We start from the raw sequence: 23,783 nt of genomic DNA on the forward strand, positions 1-23,783 counted from the left end.
GTGTAATACAGATAGAAACTGAAAAGAGTAAATAACTTAACCACTATCAAACTTAGACTTGTAACAAGACTACTACCAGCCAATGTGCCTTCTAAGTTTAAACTTTTCTGTTTTTGTTGAATAGTTATACTATATTTATTTAAACAGTTCCATTACTCTCATGGGATAGTAGAGACTAGTACACAGAAGTACATGTAAAGCTAAATATAAAGTTTTGGAAAAAAGTAAACAAATTTCAGATAAGAGTATGCAATAGCAATATTTTAACAAAGGATCATATAACAACTGCAGGAGAATAATCTTGTTGTATTTCACTCTCTGGTGTTTGCAACTGTTGCTAATATTTTCTGTAGAAAGAAATTTAATGGATAATTAATTATCTGAACATGTCTGATGCTTCATTCAATCTTGACCTGTATACGTTGTACAATATAAGCAATACTCAGTATACATGATATGCAAAGCCTGTTATTTGCAATGCACGCTGACCTCTGGACTCTGACTTTGTGGTGTAAAGAGTGATTTACTGTTTACTGATTATCATGAGTGGTTGAAAGTGCAAACAAAAACCCCTTTAACAATACATTTTAAAGTGAAGTTCAACTTTTTAGAAAAGAAAAAGAAACTGGAAAATAAGCATGTGTGAAACTACAAGAATTTACAACAAACATTAAAGTGTTGCTTGGTCTGGAACAAATACTTGGAAGTTAAGTGTGATTTTAAGATCTGTAGTGTTAACCACATGCCAAACCTTTCAGGAATGTTACAAAAAAAAACAACACAAAACTATTGAACATTAATAATCATTGTGCTAGAAAACTGGAGTATGCAATAACTGCATTAGATATCAAACTTTATTCAGTTGGTAGTATTGAGTGATTCCTCCTAGCTCTTTCAGTCAGTGTGTACATGCAATAAATATATGTTTTCAAAAGCTGGCAGTATTTAAGAGACTTAAAATACAAAGTGACTGCTGTTCTTATGTCACAGATTCAGAATCCATAACTTTAAGTACTGAATCAGGATATCTGATTGAGAAACCTTTTGTGGAAAATGAAACTTGTAGTGTGTCATCAATAAATTGTATCCTCTATATTGGTATGAATAATTTAACAATAATACAGAAATATAGCACTTAGGCTTAAACAGTTTATCTGACAACAGATTAGCAAATGTTTAGAAATCAGTACCTTCTGTTAAAAAACTTTAAATTAGTGTTAATAATATTGCTTAATGTACTATGGCTCATGTACCACTCTAAAACTATTTACTTTTCCAAGTTGATGTTTGACATAAGAAAGTAGGGGTGTATTGACCTGTGCAGTTAATGGAATTTGCTGTTGAATTAATTACATTAACTCATTATTCTCATGTGAGATTCATCAACCTTCTTTTCAGATTGTTTTAGGTTATTTAAAGACATATGGTAGTGAACTTTAATTACCGATGGGGTTAAAGGGTAACGTATCTTAAAATTTAATTGATTTCTTGAACCTACATATTGTGTTTACATTATGAAAATATATTACCCATAATGGTAAAAAAATGTGAATAATAAACTAAAAAATCTGGATTTTACTTCTGATATTTGTGTTTTGTACATCGAAATAATTCTTTGTTGTACCATCAAGTATATAGACAATTATTTCAAAGTCAGTTATCCCAACTGAATGTTAAGAATAATCCAAAATAATTCATAATGCCTTGCACTATCTAGATATGTAATTACAGTAAATGAAACTTTTCTTTCCTTTCTGAACTTTCATATCAAGACAGTTTTGTTAGTGATGTACAACTTACAAGATAATATTTCTTGTTATGGATATAAAAGATAATTCATGCTTGTCAGTAGCAGAAATAATTATCATAAATATAAGTTAATGAGTGAGTTTCATGTCGGTATGTTTTATTTCAGACAAATTAAGTTTAAATTATTCAAAGACAATGAATTAAAAGTTTTCAGTTTTCCCAAAATTGTAATTTCCTTTAAATTTAACCTTTTCCTCTGTTAACGAAGTAACAAATGAGTGATAGAAAAGCTTGGAGCAACATTATTAAACTATAATTTCCTGAACTGATCTTGTCCAGTGTTTCACATCTTCAGTAACAGTTTTTAATAACAAGACATAAATGTGAATGTGATATATCAAGTACTTAATTTTTCTGCTTCTACATCAGTTTGTCTGTTTGTGATTTGATCTAGTACCATGACAAAATAGAACTCAAATGGATCATTGAGCTTTGATGTGAACTAGTAATATAATTGTTTATAGCAGGGGTTCCAAAACTTTTTAGACCTGTGGAGCTTCACATCAGATAGAAAAAAAACACACTAAAGATAGAAAGAATTGGTCACTAGCACCAGATAAAGTTTACTTCAAGCTTTTAGAATATGAATTTATTAAAAACATCAATATTTAAAGAAAAACTTTTACTTCTACTTACTTGCTCAAAAATTTCTGCTTGCAAAATTTATACATTTTACTTATTTATTTATTAGTAGCTCGGATGAGCTTGCTTTTGTTCACAAAGTAGTTCAATATTTGGAGTTATGGTTGTTATCTGTAATTGCATATGATCTTCAATATTTAGCTGTATACAGTGAAAATATTTGCTCACAAAGATATGTTGTTGGAAAAAGCATCAAATTTTCAAAGCTCTAATGCTTATTTCAGGGTATTCCATGGTCATTTGAATCCAAAATTGTGTAATTTCTTCCTGCTAAAATTTTGTTTTTTGGGTATAATCACTTGAAATTTCTATAAGCTGTTTTTTCTCTTTGAAAAGCAAATTTTTGGTATTTGCAGAGTCAACAAAGGGATTTTGAATCCACAATAATTTTTTCTAAACGAGGAGGGAAATACTCCCTGTTAGTTGTACACAAATCAGATGTGTGCTGCAAGACTGAAATTTTTAAATCTTTACTTAAGTAAATTTCATTCATAAGTAAAAAACCACTGAGATTTTCAAAGTGGTCAAGTTCTTCCATAAGTATACATTCACCCCAATGTTTTAGTTTATGTTGAAGTGCTTTCATTTTCCTTTGAGCTTTGAAGTACATTACTCTGGTATCCTGCATTGTATCATCACATCATTTGCATAGGCAGATATGTCCAAAAGGTAAGCCATTTTCTATATCCAGCATTTGTCCCTTGATTTGTATGCAAGTTCCAAATGGCATTCAGATAAAAAGAAACCTATCTTCTTATGCAGTTTGTAAAACTGATCAAACACTTTTCCCTGAGAAAGCCATCAGACTTTAGTATGAAGCAGCAAATTTTTATGCAAATTTCCCATATCCTCAGAGTAAACTGAAGATCGTTGCATTGAGTGGTATTGATTTTATCAAATTAACTATTTTTATGACATCATCCAATATCTCTTTTAAAGTCTTCTGACATTCATTTCATTGTAAGTGCATGATGATGAAGACGGCAGTGGATACTCTCACTGTCTGGGTTCTTTCTTTTTTTATGCATGCTGCTGTGCCTGAAAATTTTTCCAATCATATCTGCGGCCCCATCAGTGCAAATATTTGAGCAAAGTTGCCATTACATTTCATGTTTTTCTGTAAATAAATTGATAAGTTTAAATATTTCTTCGCCTGTTGTTTAGGTAGGCAAAGGTTTGCAAATTAGCATGTCTGCTTCAAAACTAGTTTCGTGAATATAGTGAACAAACATGAGCAACATCGTATAACCTGCAACATCTGTTGATGCATCCATCTGAAGCGAAAAAGTTGGATTCTCTTTTATTCACCTTATTATTTCTGTTGATCAATTTGCTGACATATCCTTGATTTTGAAAAATCTGAGTTGTCAGAAAGGGGGGGACCAAGTTAATGTTTTTAAAAAGTTTCTCATCAATCATGCACTTTACCAAATCTTTTGCAATTGTATGAACTTCGTCTGCTTTTGCAATACGGTAACTAACAAGATATGAAGCAGTAAGAGCACCTTTGCTGTCCTGATGGAAAAAACGAATGAAATGTTGCTTTCCTTGCATTTAATTGCAAACACTTTCTTTTGATATACTTGGAAGTTGGATTTCTTGATTGAGAGTGTTTGGTTTCTAGATACCATTTTAATTTTGCTGGATGCAAACTACTGTCATTCAACGCTATTCCACATTCAACACACAATCCACTACGTCCATCTTCATCACCTGTTCATGTAAAACCAAATTCAACAAAACTTTCATCATACTTTCGTTTCTTTCTTGTTTCGGTACTTTTTGCATCATCCTTCGTTGATGATAACACTGATAAATTCGTATTAGGCCTAGGCCTAGGAAGAGTTTTACTCGTTTCAGATTTATTACTGATATTCAGCCACTTATCCATTATAAGGGTAACAGCTAATTATTAATTTGTGTAAAAACATATTCTTATATATTTGGCACTTAAAAAGTATTTTCACAGACACAAAATAGTTTCTTAATGAAAACTCGTTCAAGCACTTGAGTTTTATCACCATATAATAACATGCTGACTTAAGATCAGTGTTACCATAATGACATCAGAAATAAAGATTTGTGGAAAAAAGGCTAGGCTGCTAGAATAATATACTTTTCTAAAGAAAAAGGGTAACCTATTATTTTTACAATTTTTTTAACAAGAAATTTTTAAGCCAAATAAAAAAAATATTAAGCCAGATCTGATATGAGTCTAAAACTGGAATGAAATAAGGTCATAGAGCTTATTGGTACCAAGTTTCTCTAATTAAACTACAATGAATTTAACCTAATCTCATAATTACCAGTCATAATTGTCATAAATATAGTTATACTTCATATAAATATACTTTGAAATTGAAACAATTGATATTGCATCTAATTGCATCACAATGTTTCAAATTTGGATAAGTCTCGGCTATGACGTCATGTTTCATTTTGTTTCATATCGTTCAAAATTTAGCTGTTTCTCCAGATCTGGCTTTTAAAAGACAATTGGCATCACTACCCAGGGTTGACTGAAATAAAATTTTCAATTTTATTTGAAAATTACTAAACTATCTTGCATCTCCAATGATACACATGATCTTGAGATGGTATCATATCTACTAGCAACCAGTGGTGACACTGTCAAAGTTAATTAAGATTGTATTAACACTTTCACCACGAGAAATTCTAATTTAATTAAAATCGTCTGGCATTAGGCAGAAGAAAATACAAGAAGGCCCAATACACAATGAACGTGTTATGTTAAAGATATATTTTCCTTTTTGCAGTGTATTCCAATTCAATTTTATAGTTTTAGGAAAAAATATTAACATTCCAAAAGTTCTTTGCAGAGCCCCATGTAATTATGACAGAGCCCAAGGGCTCCCCAGAGCATAGTTTGAAAAACCATAGCTTATAGCATATATATATATATATATATATATATATAGTTTTTCCTGATTTAATAACTTGAGAAAATTTGATGCACACTGATGTGTCAATTTAAATCTGTATTTAATGTGTCTGTAGTGAATTTTAAGTTGTATGTGATATATGCATACACATCAAGTGTGTTTTGATGTAATTCTTAATGTTTTTATGCTCTAAAATATTGAAACATTTTAAACTTTCATACCATTGTCACTTTATTTTATGTTTTTGAAAGTCGTCATTTGCAGACAGTATAGACTTCATAATAATTTATTAATATTATTTGTTTCTGCTGAAATGGATTTATAAACTGGTGATAAGCTGTTACTTTTCTCCATGTATTGGATTGGTATTACTGAAAAAAAGCTGCATTTATGGAACTTAAAAATTAGAATGGGTCACTATATATTTATGTATGTCAGAGTAATCACTGAGACCAAGCTGAAAACAGGTGGTTAAGGAAATTGGTAATACATCATTTGTATTCTTTAGATATGGACTAGAAATCACAGAAACTGAGTTAGAGACTGAGATTATGAGCTATCTTCCACATATTTGTGAATGGATCAAGCATTACATGCTGTCTAGTCCATCTCAACTAAAAGGTTATAATTGCAGTGAAAACACTCACCTGATAGAAATTGCAGCAGTACAAGACATTGAAGATAACATTTGGTGTCCTAAGTTTGGAATAAAGGGAAAGATTGACTTAACAGTAGATGTTAATATACATTCAAGAGGAAAATTGCTGAAAAAGGTAGACTGTTCTATCCTGTGGTTTACTAAGATTCAGAGTTAATAAGTTTTTTTAAACCAGACATTTATTGCACCCTTCTTGATTTATCATATCCTAACTTAGTTTCTTATTATTAGACTGTGCCCTTAGAGTTAAAGACTGGGAAGCCTACATTTTCTGTGGAGCATCAGGGACAAGTAACTTTGTATACAATGATGATGAGTGACAGATCAACTGATCCTGAAGAGGGACTTCTCCTGTACTTACAAGGTGGTCCCCAGATGAAACGAATCCCTGCTGAACATCGTAATATAAGAGGTCTCATGCAGTTACGAAATGAATTCTCTCATTACACAGGAAAGGTACTAGATATAGGTCAAAACATGGCACCAAGAAGTGCTCACCTTCCTGAGCCAATCAGCAATAAACGTGCATGCACAAAATGTCCTCACCTTCTCTCATGTTCTTTATATCAAAGGTAGTTTGCTTGAGTACATGTAGTACTCTGTAATTTTAAATCTCAACTTTTATAGAAATGAAAATTCATTTTTATTTTGTATTAGTTTCTAGATTACTTCAAAGAACTGTGATTTCAAACTTATTGCATATATAATAATTTTCATTTTAATAATCATGTGCATGTTAACCTATATCTGGAAAAGCAGTTTTATTTGGCTTGAAGATAACTTTTAATAATTTAATAATGGGACATAATTTGTTCTGTACATCATGTAAACATAATAACCAATGAAAGTTCTATATTTGAAATAAAAGATTATTGGCCACTGTAAGGAGCTATACAGAAACTTCAAATAAGTTTTTAAAGTTCTTGACAATTTTGGGAGAATATCTGTTGATCAGAAAGATTTCACAAAATTGTTACTTAATGAGATTATACATATATAGGAAATTTTCAGCAAATACAATTTTTTGAAGTTGAGAGAGAAAATCATTTATCTTGGAATTGTTACTGTTCATATAATTAAAAATAAAGGTCTTTTCTAGTACTAGTGTATCTAATTTTAAAGTAAACAATTTCACTATTTAATGAAAGACAATAAAACAGTACTGAAATATATTAATACTTATTTTGAATGTAAAATTGCTTAAAGTTGTGTGAAATAGTATAAGTTACATATATGTACACACACACACACACACACACACACACACACACACACTTGTTTTGGATATTTTGCTGTGAAGAACACTTGATTTATTTATGTGTTTAAAGTGCATTTAACGGTATTGTAAAAAAAAGAAACATTTTTTTTAGTTTAACTTACTTTTCAGAATAGTGTTTTAAAAGTCACATGCACAAAGATATACATATCATATAGTAAGATTTCTTGTCTACTTTAATAAATTTTAAATTTGTGTGTGTGTTATATGTCAGTCAATATTTAAAAAAGTTTTGTAGTCAATATCAAAGTTAGTTTTTATATCTTTTATACAGTTTGAAGCATGGTTATTTTGAATTAAAGAATAACTTGTTTTAGAGCCATTGAAGATTACACCCCATCATCAGGGAATCATCCTATGTCTGTCTTGGTTCCAGAAACTTTGAATCATTTGTCTTCAGATCACCTAGCTTATTTTAAACACTGGATTCTCCTCTTGAACTTAGAATTATCTGCCACACGTAAAAAGTATGGAACAAGTTTTTGGAATGAAGATTCCTTGTTGAGGTTTGTTTTAATTTTTTTCACACTTAGGAATACTACATTTTTTTTTAGAAATTGTGTCCGTTTCTGTAATAGTGCATATTATAATTGGTTTGCAGCAAAGATATTAGAATAAGTTTGTTATTATTTTTGAGTAGAGTTAAATTTTTCAAACTGAAATAAAGGAAAATGTGGTGTAAACTGTTGTTTTATTTCCTGCTTTTGTATGTGTTGATACTCATATTTTTAACTGTTATATACATATATGCTTGTTTCATAACTAAAAAAATAACATATAGCATATTATAACAATTTATTGTAACATTTTTCCCAATCATGATATTTAATTCTTAGAATCAGGCAATAGATCTGTTGCAAATTTTCTCACTTCTGATCTGTTGTAGTTCTTACCTTACCAAAATTAATTGTTTAACATCAAACAAGTTGTTAATAATTTACTGATATATGGTCTTCTGTATTTCCACCATAATCACAACTGCTTCTTTAGAAAATATATTTATAAGCTAATATTAGATTCACAACAAAACAGGCTAGTTGTTGTTAGAAGATTTCTTTTATTGAAGACAGTGGTAGATATTAGTTATTGGTGAAAAGAATATATTTCTTATTTTATTAAGGTGATGTTTTACAAAACTACCATTCTTTTACTAAATCAATTCACTGACCATCTGGTTGTTTTAATTTTTAATCTCCTGTTGGTAAAAGGAAATCATTAAAGTTTGCGTAACAGTGATTTTGAAGCTGCAACACTTATTAAATAAATTAGTACTGATTAATTTGTCACAAAATTGGCTGTTACCACAATTTTTTAACATAGTAAGAATTCTTTATAGAAAATTAGAAACACTTTTGCATTATAAAACATACAAAAAATGAACCACAGATCTTATTTACCCCAAACAGATGAAGTTCTAAAATAAAATAATATTTGAGCATTTATGTGTGTCCATGGTGAGACTGCAGTAAGTCTACAGATTTATAAATCTAAAATTAGAAACTTAAACCTGAAGATGACCTAGGAAGGTCGAAATGTTGTTGTTCTCTGCTTATCAGTAAAAGTTTTAATACCCATACCAGGTGTTCTGAGATGTATTTTTTATTTAAAGGGGATTTCTTGTCATCAAGGGACACATACACACCATATGTGCTAATGTACAGCTACTGTATATTTAAGTTGAAAGTTTTAATATTTATTATCTCTTGGCTTGAAAACAAAACTAATGCACTTGTGTAAACATTGGATGTAGCATGCTAGTTTCAAGCCACAAATTAGTTAGTTTCAATTCAAGAACATTTACATCTCAGTGCAGCAATATTGTTTATTACTTTATTTTTGCAATGAGTAAAATACGTTTGATTTGCAACAGTTGATTATCTTTAAAATGTGAGCATAATGTCAACCAACTGCCATGAAAACTACTGTGAGCCTGAAATTTCACAACTGCTGTAGAAAAATTAGAATCTTCTTTGTAATATATTTATCTAATAGAGAAATTAAAATTTTTGTCAATATTGTACAAAAATAATCTTATATGGATGGTTAAAGTCAAAGTGTGTTTGCCATGACCTTTTTTCATTGTGCTGTTCAACATGGTATGTATTTGATCTCAGAGTTACAACTGTTAATTTTATCCTACATTACTAGTTTAGCAACAGTTTATAATAGAAGAGAGTAATTACCAGGTACAGTATACAGGATACTAAAAAAAAATCAACTACATATATGAGAAATTCCAGAGGTTTTGTAATTGCAAACTGTACATTAGAAAAAGTATTTTTATTTTTCACATGACCATCAAATTGCACTGATTTGTCAGACCCTGAGTAAGACTTATGATAGCCATTCACAGACATATCTTGAGCACACATACTTTTCCACATCTTATTTGTGTGTGTGTGTATGTGTATACAGACTTGTAAATTTTTTTGTATGTTTCTTTTCTAATATGCTGTGTACATTCAGTTAGAATAACTGGAGGGAGAAAGGAATGCTACATAAATTTCAGCCAGACAAAATATTATAGTATTTGTTATTTTTATTTTTTAGCAAGAGAAAAAATTTTTTGTTTAAACCATAGTAAAATAATATATATTTTTTTTTCAGGGAGAAGAAAGGTATTTGCTTGAGTGGAATGACTTTGAGATCATCTGTAAGATACAGTAAACAACTTGGTAATGATCAGTGGGTGTTGACTTTTCAAAAGGATTCTTCTGCATCATTTGAGAACCTGAAGGGCATTGGTTTGAATCCTTGTGACTTTGTTTTGATAAGCAAGGATGGAATTTGTCAAGAGATTGCCATTGCAATGGGAACTGTTTTATCAGTGCTCAATAATTCTGTTGAAGTAGTAACTGACAAGTAAGGAAGTGTGAATAAATTGATGATATTGCATTAAGATAGTTAATTTCACATTCTGTAGTGGTTCAATGAGTAAATAGGTAAAAAATTAATTAAAAGTTTTGCCAGTATAACTTGTTGCAAAAGAGGGGAAAATAGAGTATAAATATCCTTTGTTATAAATGGTCTTGGTTTTTCATTTTTATCTTGCTTTTCAACAGCTCTAAAATGTGTAAAATAAGTAAATTAAGATATTTAACAGTGAGTCTAATTTATAAAGGTTAGTTCTCACAGTGTTTTAACATTTTATACTAGTTCCTAGTTAAGCTTAGCACATTTAACTTTTTGGTGCCCAGTGGAGGACACTTTATTATTCAAGGGCAAGATAAAAGATACATATTGAAAACAAGCTATTACTTATTTTCCACACATTTACAAAGAAAGAAAACCTCAGAGATGAAATTTATTTAATAAAAAAGTTTTATTGAAATATATTCATAAAAAAAATTAATCACAAATGTTTATTTTGGGTTGATTTTAATGCATTTTAAGTGAAAACTTTAGTATTTTTGAATTTCCTGAATTGTTCCTGAGCATAATGTGGTACTTGGAGTTTCTAAGAGGTAAATTGAAGTAGTTTTGAACAAAAAGCTGTAATTTGAAACTTTCAAGTGAAGTTTCGTTGATTTTAGCCAATTACTTTTTCTCAAATTTAGTTGCTATGAGAAATGATCAAAACGTGTAATTAAAGCTGTTTTTGTGTGTTCTTTTAAACTGTTTAAGCCGATATAAAGATCTAAACAAAATAATAATTAAAAATATTGATATGCTGCTTAAAGAAAAATATTTTGTAAACAACTTTTGTCACAATTAAAATTATTTTTTTAAATTTATAAAAAGAAAATTATTTTATTATTTTACATTTCACTTGAATTGTGATAATAAAAAATAAATATTTTTAATAGAACAATATGATGTAGGTTTCGTTATCATTTCTCACTTCTTCATATCAAATTTTGCTGTAGTTAGACATTGTTTACACTAGGTCTTGTCAGCTAATGTCATTTTGCTCATAAAATTTATATGGTAAAAGGTTATTTTTATGGACAGCAGTGATTATAAACCCAGTGGAACTATGTGTATTGTTTATCAAGTTGGAGAAAAGGTAAATTTAAAGTTTAAATAAAAACTATTGGCAAGTTTTACAAGAATATAGGAAAACATAAGTCAGTTATTCAAATCTAAAAAATTTGTAACTCAAATTGTTGCTTATTAAACATTACAATTAACTATTATTGAATTTTTAAATTTCTGAATTTATACATTTATTACATACAAAATTAGATATTTTATTTGCAGAAGTTAATTTATATGCAAAAATGGCTCGTTTGGGTTGAGAAAATATTTTACATAGAAGGTCGAAATGTTGTTCGCTCTTCTATGTAAAATATTTTGTCAACCCAAATGAGCCGTTTTTGCATATAAATTTCTCAACAAGTGGGTTTCTCGACATCACTGATTAGAAGTTAATTTATAGGATGTTCAGCTGAAGTTTCAAACTATTTTATCATTCAGTTTTGATTGTAATGCAGGAAAAGAAATTGTATGTGAAGTGCATTGAATCAGTTTACCTGGACATTTAAGGATTGAAAAAGTGCTTCTATATATAGAAATCCTGACAAGAGTTAATTTTTTTTTTTTTTGCTATGCCAGAACTTAAGTTCTTGATAGATTTTTACTGATTCTAAATATGATGCTAAAACATGTAATTTAAACATCGTTCCAACTGATAATGTTTATAGACAACTTTTCAATTGTTAAATAGTGCAATTCTGTTTTTGAAGTGAAATTAGTTCTGAGTTCTTACTGTTCACTCAAAATATTTATTTTAGTTGAACTTGAAGAATGTTAAGTAAGATAATTAGACTTTTTCTTCACTTTGATTTGGAACTCAGTAAATTACCTAATTCAACTTGTTATTTGTACAGTGCAGTTATCTTGAGAACTCTCCAAGTTCTTTGATCTCCCATTTGGTAGTCCCACTATAAATATTCTTTTGAATTGAAATATCAGGAGTTATATTGAATGATTCCTTATATGTCCATAAAAATTTGTTGATCCAGTCTCGAAAGTGCATAAAACCTCTTGACTATGTATAAAAGCCTAGGTTTGGAAAATTTCAAACTTTCAAACATGTGGTCAGCTTCCGGTAAGTTACCTCTCTCTTTCTTTGTGAACCTGACGATGACTGAAGGAGGTAGAAACATTGTTCACTCCTCTACGTAAAAAAATTTTCTCAACCCAAGCAAGCTGTTTTTACATGTATAAAAAAAAAATAAGTGTTGACTATGGGCATTTCTCAGAGGAAACTAGTCTCACAAAAGTAGTTTCTTATAGTGTTTTTACATTTAGTGCATACCATGCTTAGCCAAATGAAAATTCTTTTTCAGATATAGTGTAATGCAGATTTCTAGGCTTCAAAATAGTTTATTAAAGAAAGAAAAAGATGACTTAGCATATATATATTTTTTTTTTTACAGGGACTTAACAATGAGACAAGATTGGGAACATTTGGTATTTAGAATTGATCTTAATGTGTCCTCTAGCATGATAGCTCTCAACTTTGTTAACTTGGTACGACTTATGTCTCCTGATCCACAGGCAGAGAATATCCGAAGTTTTGTAATTGACAGAAAACAACCTGAGTATTTAAGTCGTTTAGATAAGCAGGTGGTTCTGAAAGGCAGAGAAATCATGAAATGTCTCAATAAATCACAACAGAGAGCTATATTAAAGACTTTAATGTGCAAAGATTATGTCATGTGGAGAGGAATGCCTGGAACAGGTAGAGGATGATATAATGTGATTTGTTAGCAATTGCTAATTTAGAAGTCTTTAAAATAAATAAGATTATCATTTGTCTGGTTTTATTACAGTGCTTTGCTATTTCTTTTGTATTTTAACAAAATGATGCCAATTTTCGTAATGTTTTAAAATATTTTCTTACACATGTTGTTAATATTTACATATACATTGTTTTTCAACAGAGTTTGAGAAAACCATGATTTTTTTGAAATAAAGCTTTTATCAGTTTGTAATCTTATGCAGGGTAATGCTTTTTATTTGATTCATACTTTACAAGCTTTTTTTAACATTCAGAAAGAAAAAATGTGCTGTGCATTAATTTCCTCAAAAGAAAAGGAATCCAGGATATTAGTTACTTTGTCATTGAATTCAGAGTAACAATTATAAAATATTTTTTCTAATCCAGGTTAGATAGTGAATTCCCTACAATACATAATTCTTATAAATGTCTTTATATTACATATGTGACTTGTATTTAGATGTAAACAGTTTTGTGTTTAAAACAAGAGGGAAGAATGAAACAAATATTTTAAATGTATAATGTTGCATAATATAGTAAGACTAACAATACCACATATTACTTTTTTTTTAAATATCTAGAACATTCATAATAGGTCAGAAGTACATCTCTTAACTTAAGAGTGATAAAAATCCTGAACTTGATTCCCAATGTTGAACAGAGCCCATGTAGCACATTGTTTAGGAACATTACAAAATGGAATGCTTGTGATATCATATTTATTTGCTTTGTTTTCAGTTTTGTATTTTATTATGTTTTAGCAGTTTTGTTTAACTGTACTTAATAATACAAGTATAAAAGAGTCCATTATTGTAGAATTAGTTTATTGATAACTTTGATTTTAAGTGCAAATTAATATAACTATGAGCTATTAATTAGATACTGTATGTCTACATTACATATCGTGCTCCATTGAACAACAGGCAGTTTCTATCATTGACTTAAGAAATTATTATTGGAAACTGCAGTTTGTAACTGGTCATAATGTGGATTCATCTGCATATTGTGAGCTCATAACTTTTATTTTCACAAGTTTTTGTTATTATTTACTAAATTTCAAATTAAAATTCTTACATAGTTTTGTAAAGCATAAATGTGACAATACATTTATTTCCAGTCATTCACTTATAACAACTGTTCACAATTTTCTTTAGCATTCACACAAATAACAGTTCTGGACTAAACAAACTTAATTTCTTACAAAACTGTAAGTGATAGTATATTTATAAAATGTTATTTTCTTTCACTTTGCAGGTAAAACATTAGCAATTGTATCTTTGGTGAGGATTTTAGTGAAGTTTGGTTATTCCGTTCTTCTGACAAGTTACACCCATTCTGCTGTGGACAATATCTTGCTCAAATTACTTAACCACAATGTGAACTTCATTCGTCTTGGTCATCTGGGAAGAATCCACCCCCAAGTTCAGCCATTCTGTAGTGAAAAGTTAACTGAAGAAATTAATTCTGTTGAAGAGCTGAGAAATTTGTATCTCTCAAAGGTGAGTCTGTTAAATTTTATCTTAGGATAAAATATGTAAATGTTTAACAGTCTTAAAAAATCATATATTACAGTTGGTTATCCTGCTGATTTTTGCCATGTATGAAACTCATGGAAATTAGCAGTTGTGTGCATACAACAAAGAAATTCTAACATTTATTTAATCGAGAATAAAATTTTTTTTATTTACATGTATCGAGAACTGTAATAAAAGATTTATTTTTATATAATCTGATTAGTTTAGTGAAATTGAACCAATATTGCTTATAATTTAATAGTTTTTTTTACACAACACTTTTGGGGAACTTAAACTTCTCACTAAATGTAAGAAAATCATAAAATTTCAAAACATTTCATGTGACAGACCTTGCATGAATTATGCATAAAAATGTTTTTGGATGTATAAAAACAGCTTTGATGCATCAAATAGGACACATGCTGAATGTTGTGTGGCAAATGAGAGTACTTTGCAAGATGTACTTAAATGATTAAAACATTGAACAATATAAGCCATGTTATTGAAAAAAACTTTGAAATATAATGGACCTACTTCACCAGAACCGTTCAAATAGATAAACATAAACAAATTCATCAATGCAGTAGAGGAACTTCAAAATATGAAATACACACTAATATAAAGTGATTAATATAAAGTGATATGCTGTTATATTTTTTAAATTGAACCACTCCTTGGTGTGGATTCCTGTACGTGGTAGGGGGACCTCCCAGGGAAGGTTCTGTTCTTTCAGTTTACCTCCTCTGGAATCTAAACATCCATCCATGCGTTTGCAGTGCGTGGTGACCTGTGAAGGGGAAGAGAGGATCTAGTGATTGAGGGGTCTAACCCTAACACACCACTTTGGCCTTGAATTTCTGCAGATGGGCAGCCTTGGGGTGGCTGGTCCACTTGGGCTAGAGTCAACCAAGTACCAGTGTTGGATGTTCTCAATAGGTGTTGTGGACATTGTATCTGATGCTGGTGTTTGGGTATAGTGCTCACAAAACCCTAGTGTTGCTGCAGTGTCCATGTTTGGCATAGTTGCACGTTCCCTCATAGGGCTTTATGGTGGGTGGGGTTAGTGGGCACTGAATTTTTTTTTTATTATTATGGATCCTCCAAGTAAAAACTTAAATAAATTAATGAAAAACAGTTTACGGGTAAACGACCACGTTTTGAAGATTCGGAGCAGCAATCTTCAACATCTGTAATACCTGTTGTACCTTATTTTCTTATACTACTTTCTCTTTCAGACAAACCTTTAGGGCAAATGTCTCCATTTTTCATTTAGAAAAGACTAGAGGGACTTGCTGGCTCTCCAAAGTCAGTAAAGAAGCTTCCATCTGATGGCATATTGGTTGAAACATCCACATCTCAACACAGTGAACTCCTTGCATTCAAAGGTAATTGGGGATATACCTATTCAGGTTACACCTCATGCTACTTTGAATTCATCATGAGGAGTTATTGTTGAGAGGGATTTGAAAAACATCCCTGAGTCAGAGATTCACACTGGTTTCTCCACCCAAGGAGTTTCTGCAGTGAGGTGTATCTCTACTCACAGAGATGGAATTATGATGCTGACCAATGTCCTCATTCTGACATTTACATCACCACATCCACCTGCCACCATCAAGGCAGGTTATCTTAATTGCAGGGTATGGCTGTACATTCCAAATCCTCTTCGATGTTTCCAGTGTCAACGGTTCGGTTACTCGAAGACGTCATGTTGTGGTTCCTTGATGTGTGCTCATTGCGGTTGCAAGGACCACAATACCTGTGATTGTGAAATGGACCCTCATTGCATCAGTTGCAATGGCTTTCACTCATTCTACTTTTGTTCTTGCCCTCAATGGTTGGAAGAAAATGAGGTGCAGCATTTGAAAACGATTTGTAACATTACTTATCCTGAGGCTCGAAAGTTGCTGTCCACCACTTCATCTCGGACGTATGCTGCTACATTTCGTTCCACTACTACAGTGGAAATGCAGACAGATCTCTCTGTGCCTCCAAAAGAATTGTTCTAAAACCAAATGGAAAGTCTTTTGACCTCTATGGTCAAAAAAGTTAATGAATCAGCTTCAACATTCATATCTGTCCCTTACGTACATTCCAGCAAATCCCAAGATCCACTTCCTTTTGTTCCTGGTACAGGCACTACCTCGGATACATCTTCTTTTCTCACTCCAAGATGGAAAATGATTATTCGTTTACGTTCTTAGTCTCTGGAATCCTCTTCCAACAGCAAAGGCCTGCCCAATCGACCCAGGGCAGGATCCATGGAGGCCAATAGACTTCCCTCGAATAAAGACAGTAAAGAAAAAAGACATGGTCATAAACAGAAGGGTTATCCGCCTAATTCGTCTACTTTAAATAGAAATGGCCACTTAATACAATGGAACTGTCAAAGTTTACATTCTAATCTGGATGACATTAAAACGCTGATTGCTTCCTACCATCTTGTATGTCTTTCCTTACAGGAAACATTTCTGAAACCTGTCAATACAGTCACCTTTCAGCAGTTTTCTTTGTACAGAAATGACAGGCTGAATGATGGATGAGTGCATGGAGGGGTGGCACTGTTGGTTGATCAGCATGTGCCCACTCTGTCTTTACCACTCAATACACCCTTGGAGGCCATAGCCATCCCTGTTTTCTTGATTTGTACCATTACTTTTTGTTCTTTCTACCTGTTGCCTGGAGAGATCTATGGTCAATCAAACCTTGATGCTCTCATTGAACAGGTGTCGTCTCCCATTTTAATCTTGGGGGACTTTAATGGACATCGTCCCTTCTGGGGAAGTGCTGATATTGATAGGAATGGTTACACCATAGAGCGTATGCTCTCTGATTACAACCTTTCTTTTTAAATACTGGTTCTACTACTTATTTTCATGCACCTAGTCAGTCCTTTACTGCTGTTGATCACTCAATTTGCTTCCCTTCACTATTCTCCCATTGACAATAATCCATGAGGCAGTGATAATTTTCTTATAATTTTGAGAGAGACTGGCCGTGGTCGATGCCACCTGACCTGCATGCCCAGGTGGAAGCTGGATCAAACAAACTGGCCCTCTTTCACTGCTCTCACAGAACTTGATCCTGCCATCATCTGTTAACCATCAATGGATGATTGTGTGGCAGCAGTAACTGACTGTATTATACAAGCAGCTGCTCAGTGTATTCCTAAAACCTCAACATGCTTTCCACAATATCCTTGTCTGTGGTGGAATCCTGCCTTCCACATGGCATGGAAGGCTCAAAAACGGGCCTGGGATACTTTCTGTAGGTATCCTATACTCTCGCACTGCATCGCTTCCCAGCAGGCCCATGCATATGCTTGGTGGGTAAGTCGTCAAAACCAGAAGGAATCTTGGATTAAGTTCACAACCAGCATATCTTCTACCACCAGTTCTAAAACCATATGGGACAGGATTTGAAAGATCATTGGGCAATATTATTCTGTCCCCCTCTCACTCTTGTTCTCTGATGGCCAGAAAGTATCTGATACACGGATCATCGCCGATACTTTAGGTGAAAACTTTTGCCGGGTATCTAGCACTTCTGCTTCTTCCTCCACCTTCTTAGCCATCAAGACTCGGAAAGAGCGATCACCTCTTTCATTTGAGCTGATTGTCTCTATGACTGTAATCATTCCTTTATATTGGTGGAACTCAAACTGGCCCTTCATCAGTCTGGCAGTTCATTGGTTGGACCTGATGGTGTACACTATGAAATACTGCACCCTCTATCTCCTGCTTTTCTTGCTGATCTTCTGATTATTTCTAAATGGACATTGCAGGAGAATGTTTTTCCTGATGGCTGGTGCTAGGCTATTGTCCTACCTTTCTTTAAGCCCAAGATTCCTTCAAACTACCATCCAATTGCTTTGATGAGCTTTCTCTGTAAAACCTTAGAGAGGATGGTTCATGCTCGTCTCGTTTGATTCCTCAACTCAAACAACCTTCTATTACCCACCCAGCGTAGGTTCTGACGACAGCATTCCACCATGGACCACCTGATTTGACTTGAAACATCAATCAGAGAAGCCTTTCTCAAATGACAACATCTTGTATCAATATTCTTTGACATTGAGAAAGCTTATGACTCAACATGGAGGTATGGCATTTTGCGAGACCTCCATATATATGGGTGACGTTGCCATTTACCCATGTTTATCAAAAATTTTTTAATGGACAGGAGATTCCAAGTTCGTGTGGATTTGACACTTTCCCGTTCTTTTGTACAGGAACTTGGGGTCCCTCAGGGCTGTGTTTTGAGTGTCACACTTTTCGGTATAAAGATTATTGCCATCACTAAATGGCTCCCTCTTACTGTTACAAATGGGCTCTATGTTGATTACTTTCACATCTCATGTCAGTTGTTGAACATGAGGTATATTTAGTGGCAGTTACAGATGCTCTCAATTCTTTATTGAAGTGGGCCACAGCAAATGTCTCAACTTCTCTCTCTCTCTAAAACTGTTTGGATGCACTTTTGCCACCAATGGGGTATTCACTCTGATCCTGAACTCTGTATATCAGTGAAGTTGTGCTGCCTGTGGTCCCTGAGACAAAGTTCTTGGGGATCATCTTTGACTGTAAACTGACCTTTATATCACACATCAAGTGGCTATGGGTCAAATGTACAAGAGCACTGGACATCCTCTGTGTTCTCTCTTCCTCCACGTAGGGAACGGACTGATATTCTATGCTAAAGATATATCATGCTCTTATTCAATTGAAACTTGACTATGAATCACTGGTCTATGGCTCTGCCAGGACCTCAGCCTTAAAGATGCTGGACTCCATTCATCATAAAAGACTTTGGCTCTTCATTGGGGCTTTCTGCACTTCCCCAGTTCAGAGCTTGTACGTAGAATTTGTCCTCTTTTTTTGCACCTCTGCCGTTTACAACTGTCTTTACTATATGCTTTGAAACTTCATTCCTTACCAGAGCATTCCACCTGGGGTTGTGTTTTTCTTCCTTAGTGGGCTTACTTTATCAGAACAGATGATCTGCCATTGCTCCTTTTGGCCTTTGTATACAGGCACAGTTGGATGAATTGGGTTTGTCTTTGGATGACATTGCTGTATCCACTGGTCAGCCCATTCCACCATGGCTTTTTATATTCCCCACTCCTGATTAGAAATACCTGTCTGCTGTTTGCTGAACATCTTTCAAACCATCCTTCCATTCCTATTTATACATATGGTTTAAAATCAGGTGACTGTGTGGGCTTTGTCATGGCTTGTTGTGGTTCTGTGGTTGTATGCAGAATACCCTCTACAGCTTTTGTGATCACTGCTGAACTGTATGCTATTTCTCTTGCCCTGGATCACATAGAAGCTAAGCAGTACTCAAATTGCACTATTTATACTGACTCGCTTAGTTCTCAACTGGCCCTAGAGTCGGTACACGTTAGTTCTCACCCTGTTCTCACTGATATTCAAAACCGATTGGCCATTTTTCTTTAACATCTACTTCTGTCCAGTTTTTCTGGATATCGGGCCACATTGGTATTTACGGAAACAAGCTCGTCGACACCGCAGCTAAATCTATCTGCTATGGCACTATCATAGCTGTGCCTATTCCATACGTGGACTATAGTTCTGTATTCAAGGCTCATCTTCATGCCAGCTGGAAGTTGACTTGGAGTGAGCAATGTGAAAACAATCTTTTTCCAAATAAAACCCCATATTGGAATTTGGCCGTCTTGCTTCCATAAGGATTGGAAAGAGGAAGTTGGCCTAAGAAGACTACGCATTGGTCACAGTTTTTTTAATTCGTCCTTTTCTTTTATCTGGAACTGATGCACCAATATATAGTCTTTGTAACACTCAGGTCACAATAACCCACGTTTTACTTTCATGCCATCGTTATGACGCTCAAGGACAGCACCATTTTAAACATGTTCTGTCCCAAGGTTTGTCCATAATGTTAGACAGTGTTATTGGTAATGGTGAAACTGTCCACCTTGGGAATGTTTTTAGTTTTTCTAAAGACTATTTATCTTTTTAATGCAATTTAAGTTTTTAAATTTATACATTAGACCTTTTTTTAATGTCATTCCCTTTTAAGAATCACAGTCCATCTAGCTCAATTTGAAATTAGAAAATTGCTGTAACATCAAATAACTCAACTTGGACTGGAAAGGCCAACTTCAGGTGACTAACGCTGCTGTTTGAACTACCTGTTAGTCATCCTGGCAAGTTATTATTAAAATTTTGCTAAAAGTCTTGATACTTTTATTACTTTACTTTTTGAAAATGACCATAATGTCAAATAACTCAGAACCAGGACTGGAAAAGCCAACTTTAGGCAGGTGATTGACAGAGGTTTTTGTACTTACCTGCTAATCGTCCTGGTGAGTTATGATAATTACAATTATGTTACAGAAAGTCCTTTACAACTTGTATTACTGTAGTTTTTCTCTTAACACTGTAGACTAGATGTAAACATTGGTTTTAATGATATTTGTTCTTTTTTAACTTTGTTTTGCTTTACCTTAATTTCCTTTTATGAATTTTACTAAATTTACTTTAATTTTAACATTTTACCAGATGTTTGGCACAGATAGCTTAGCTGCTTTGTGTCATAAAACACCAAATCAACCAACCAAACAAATTCAACCATAAACAGCTGGCATTTTGTTGTCAGTTTATAACTTCCATATAACCAATAATAAAACCTTCCGAGGAAAATTTTGGTGTATGTGTAGTTTTCAGCGTTTTCCACGTTCAGAGTGGTTAAGTTCATGAACCAACTGATATTGTAAGTAATAATTCTGTTAAAATCATCAGCAAATGAAGCCTTTCAGCATTATTTGTGACTTAGTTTTCTTAGATGCATCACTGTACACTGAATATCAGTTTAATAACTTGTGTAGCTAAGCAATGATATAGTCACAAAAGTTGTGTATAATTACATTTCCATACAAACTTCTGCTGTAATTAAATTAAAAAACATGTTCCTGTAATTCATGAATGATATCACAGTTAAACGTAATACAAAATAAATTAAAACAGTCATATAAACAGTCAGTCCTGATCACTTAATTAAGTTAAAACTACGTATAGCAGTGCAGGAAGAATAAACATTCTGAAAGAATGAGTGTTTTATGTTTTATATACTCTACTCTTGTTTATCCTACAGATATTTAAAACCAACATAAGTGACAAGATATTTGTTTTTATCTTCTCCATTGTTTACCTGCAAAAATGTTTTATTTCACACATTAAGTATTTGATTACCTTCAGTTCAAGCACCAGTAGAATTAGCTTCTGTGTTTGCCTTTAGATGATGCTCATAGTTGCAAAAAGTACTACAATTCTTGCATAACACCCATAAAAAAAAGAAATTTGTGAATAAGTTCAGTTGTTTTCACTGTGTTAACACAACTATTCATTGCTTTTACCACTTAATAATCTAACAACCAAAAGAAAGAATGATATATGATTTTTCCACTCAACTCATGAAGAAGATCCAGTACATCTCTATATCCGTTATCTACATCTTCCATGATACATGGATATAGCTAGATTCAAATATTCTGAATTCTATTTTCAAAAATATGATAAGTGCCTGCCTCATCATTATTTCACTCATCAACAAGATATGGACTACAATATACCCATTAGTAGTATTATAAGTTGTTATTGTGTAATGTAACTTTGATTCTTTAATGGTTACTTGGCGTTCATCTGCCTGTAGATCTATGTGTCTGTAGATAGGTAGTTATGTGACATACAAAAAATTGCACATGAGAGAATGTCTGTGGTTAAATAACATTTTCAGGAATGTCCTAAGAAAGACCACTGTTGTAGTGGTTGTAGCTAGATTTGAATCAACCTGTCTTCTCTTCCTGACTTCAGTGTTAGGTTGATTGAGCTGTTATTAGTTTGTTAGATGTAGAAGCTTTTTTAATCTTTCTTTTTCTTATTTGTGATTCACATTCCTCTGTTTTATTACTAAAACAATTTATTGTGTATTTTTCTTTGGCATGATGGGCTGTTTCAGATAGACTACTATTTCAGTCCAAACCATCTGTCATGTACCTTAATTCTAATGTGTGTTGGTCTTCTTACCAGGCAGTTTCTTTAAGATGTTTTTTTACCTTAAGCCATTTAAGAAGTCTTTATTTGAAACACTCAAGCTTATATAAATTTTTTATTCCATCTTATCTTCAATTTATTAAAGTTTCATCCACAAATATTCCTACTAACCTCCTCTCCAATAGTTACTCTATGTGGGATGCATCAGATTCACTTATTTTCAGTGGCAAATTTCTTTTACTCCATAATACAACATATTTGATATTAAGGAATAAACTTTTAATATTCTTCTTACTGTAACTTATTAGAAACTGTATTACTAGAATATTTTCATTTAGGTGCTTTATGTATTAATAATCATCTTAGGAAGTTTTACCTCATATTTATCATTCTCTGCAGCTATTTTGATCAGGATGATATACTTTTAAATAAGTCCCATTTGAGGAATAATTCATTACTGTTTGACCCATTGTACTACATTTTGAGGTGTATGACATTCAACTTATCTTACTGGTTATTTAATAGTAAAGGATTCCTCATCATCTTCCTATTTCTTGAGTTTGAGAATGCTTGCTAAATGTTATTCTACAGTAAGCTGTTAATCCCTAAGGAATGACTTGGGTCTTTGTATGCATTCTTAGATTGCTTACTGTAATATATAGTATTCTCTGTTGTAGTGTAATACTGCACTTCAGTGGATTCTTAATGCATGACCTCTTTGCATTGATGGCCAACCATGTGAAGCTTTGCTTTTTCCTGGCACTTTGTAATTAGACAGCTGTTATCTCACTCTCTTCTCATTATTAGTTTTTCATGACTTTGACCTTTTCCTTTCTCAAAAGTGATGGCATTGTATATTAAATGAAAATTTATATTTTTAAATTTCACTTAAACAGATACTTACCTCAACTATAAAAATCCTATCCTCCATACAATAAAAATCTGTAAAGACAAATATTTTACAAAACAAGGTTTTTTTGAGTTTGATACAAACTTGATTACAGGAAGTATATTTGACTCATGCCTAACTAATGACATCAGCTTCTCATGGAATGAAATGTACAAGTAATGCAAAAGTCAGGTTTTAATCAGAAGGATAAAGAGAGGTCAGCAAACCCAATTAAAGATATTATCTTCACTTACAGCTGAGAGAGCAGCCAATGTTTATGGTTGAAGTATTTAAATTTCTCATTTTCAAATAAAAATATAAATTTATCCAA

General features: G+C 32.5%; 1 protein-coding gene across 5 annotated transcripts in view; it reads left to right on the forward strand.

Annotated features, from left to right (window-relative positions):
• Dna2 (DNA replication helicase/nuclease 2) overlaps positions 1-23,783 on the forward strand; it is a 79,093-nt gene that overhangs the window by 47,385 nt on the left and 7,925 nt on the right. For all 5 annotated transcript variants that reach the window (XM_076483825.1, XM_076483826.1, XM_076483827.1 and 2 more), the window contains 6 exons: positions 5,863-6,127; positions 6,244-6,584; positions 7,606-7,794; positions 9,896-10,150; positions 12,670-12,974; positions 14,268-14,512. In XM_076483825.1, the coding sequence (XP_076339940.1) occupies positions 5,863-6,127; positions 6,244-6,584; positions 7,606-7,794; positions 9,896-10,150; positions 12,670-12,974; positions 14,268-14,512 (1,600 nt within the window). The remainder of the gene's footprint in view (positions 1-5,862; positions 6,128-6,243; positions 6,585-7,605; positions 7,795-9,895; positions 10,151-12,669; positions 12,975-14,267; positions 14,513-23,783) is intronic.

The sequence above is a fragment of the Tachypleus tridentatus genome, chromosome 13 (genome assembly GCF_004210375.1).
Source record: "Tachypleus tridentatus isolate NWPU-2018 chromosome 13, ASM421037v1, whole genome shotgun sequence".
NCBI classification, from domain to species: Eukaryota; Metazoa; Arthropoda; class Merostomata; order Xiphosura; family Limulidae; genus Tachypleus; species Tachypleus tridentatus.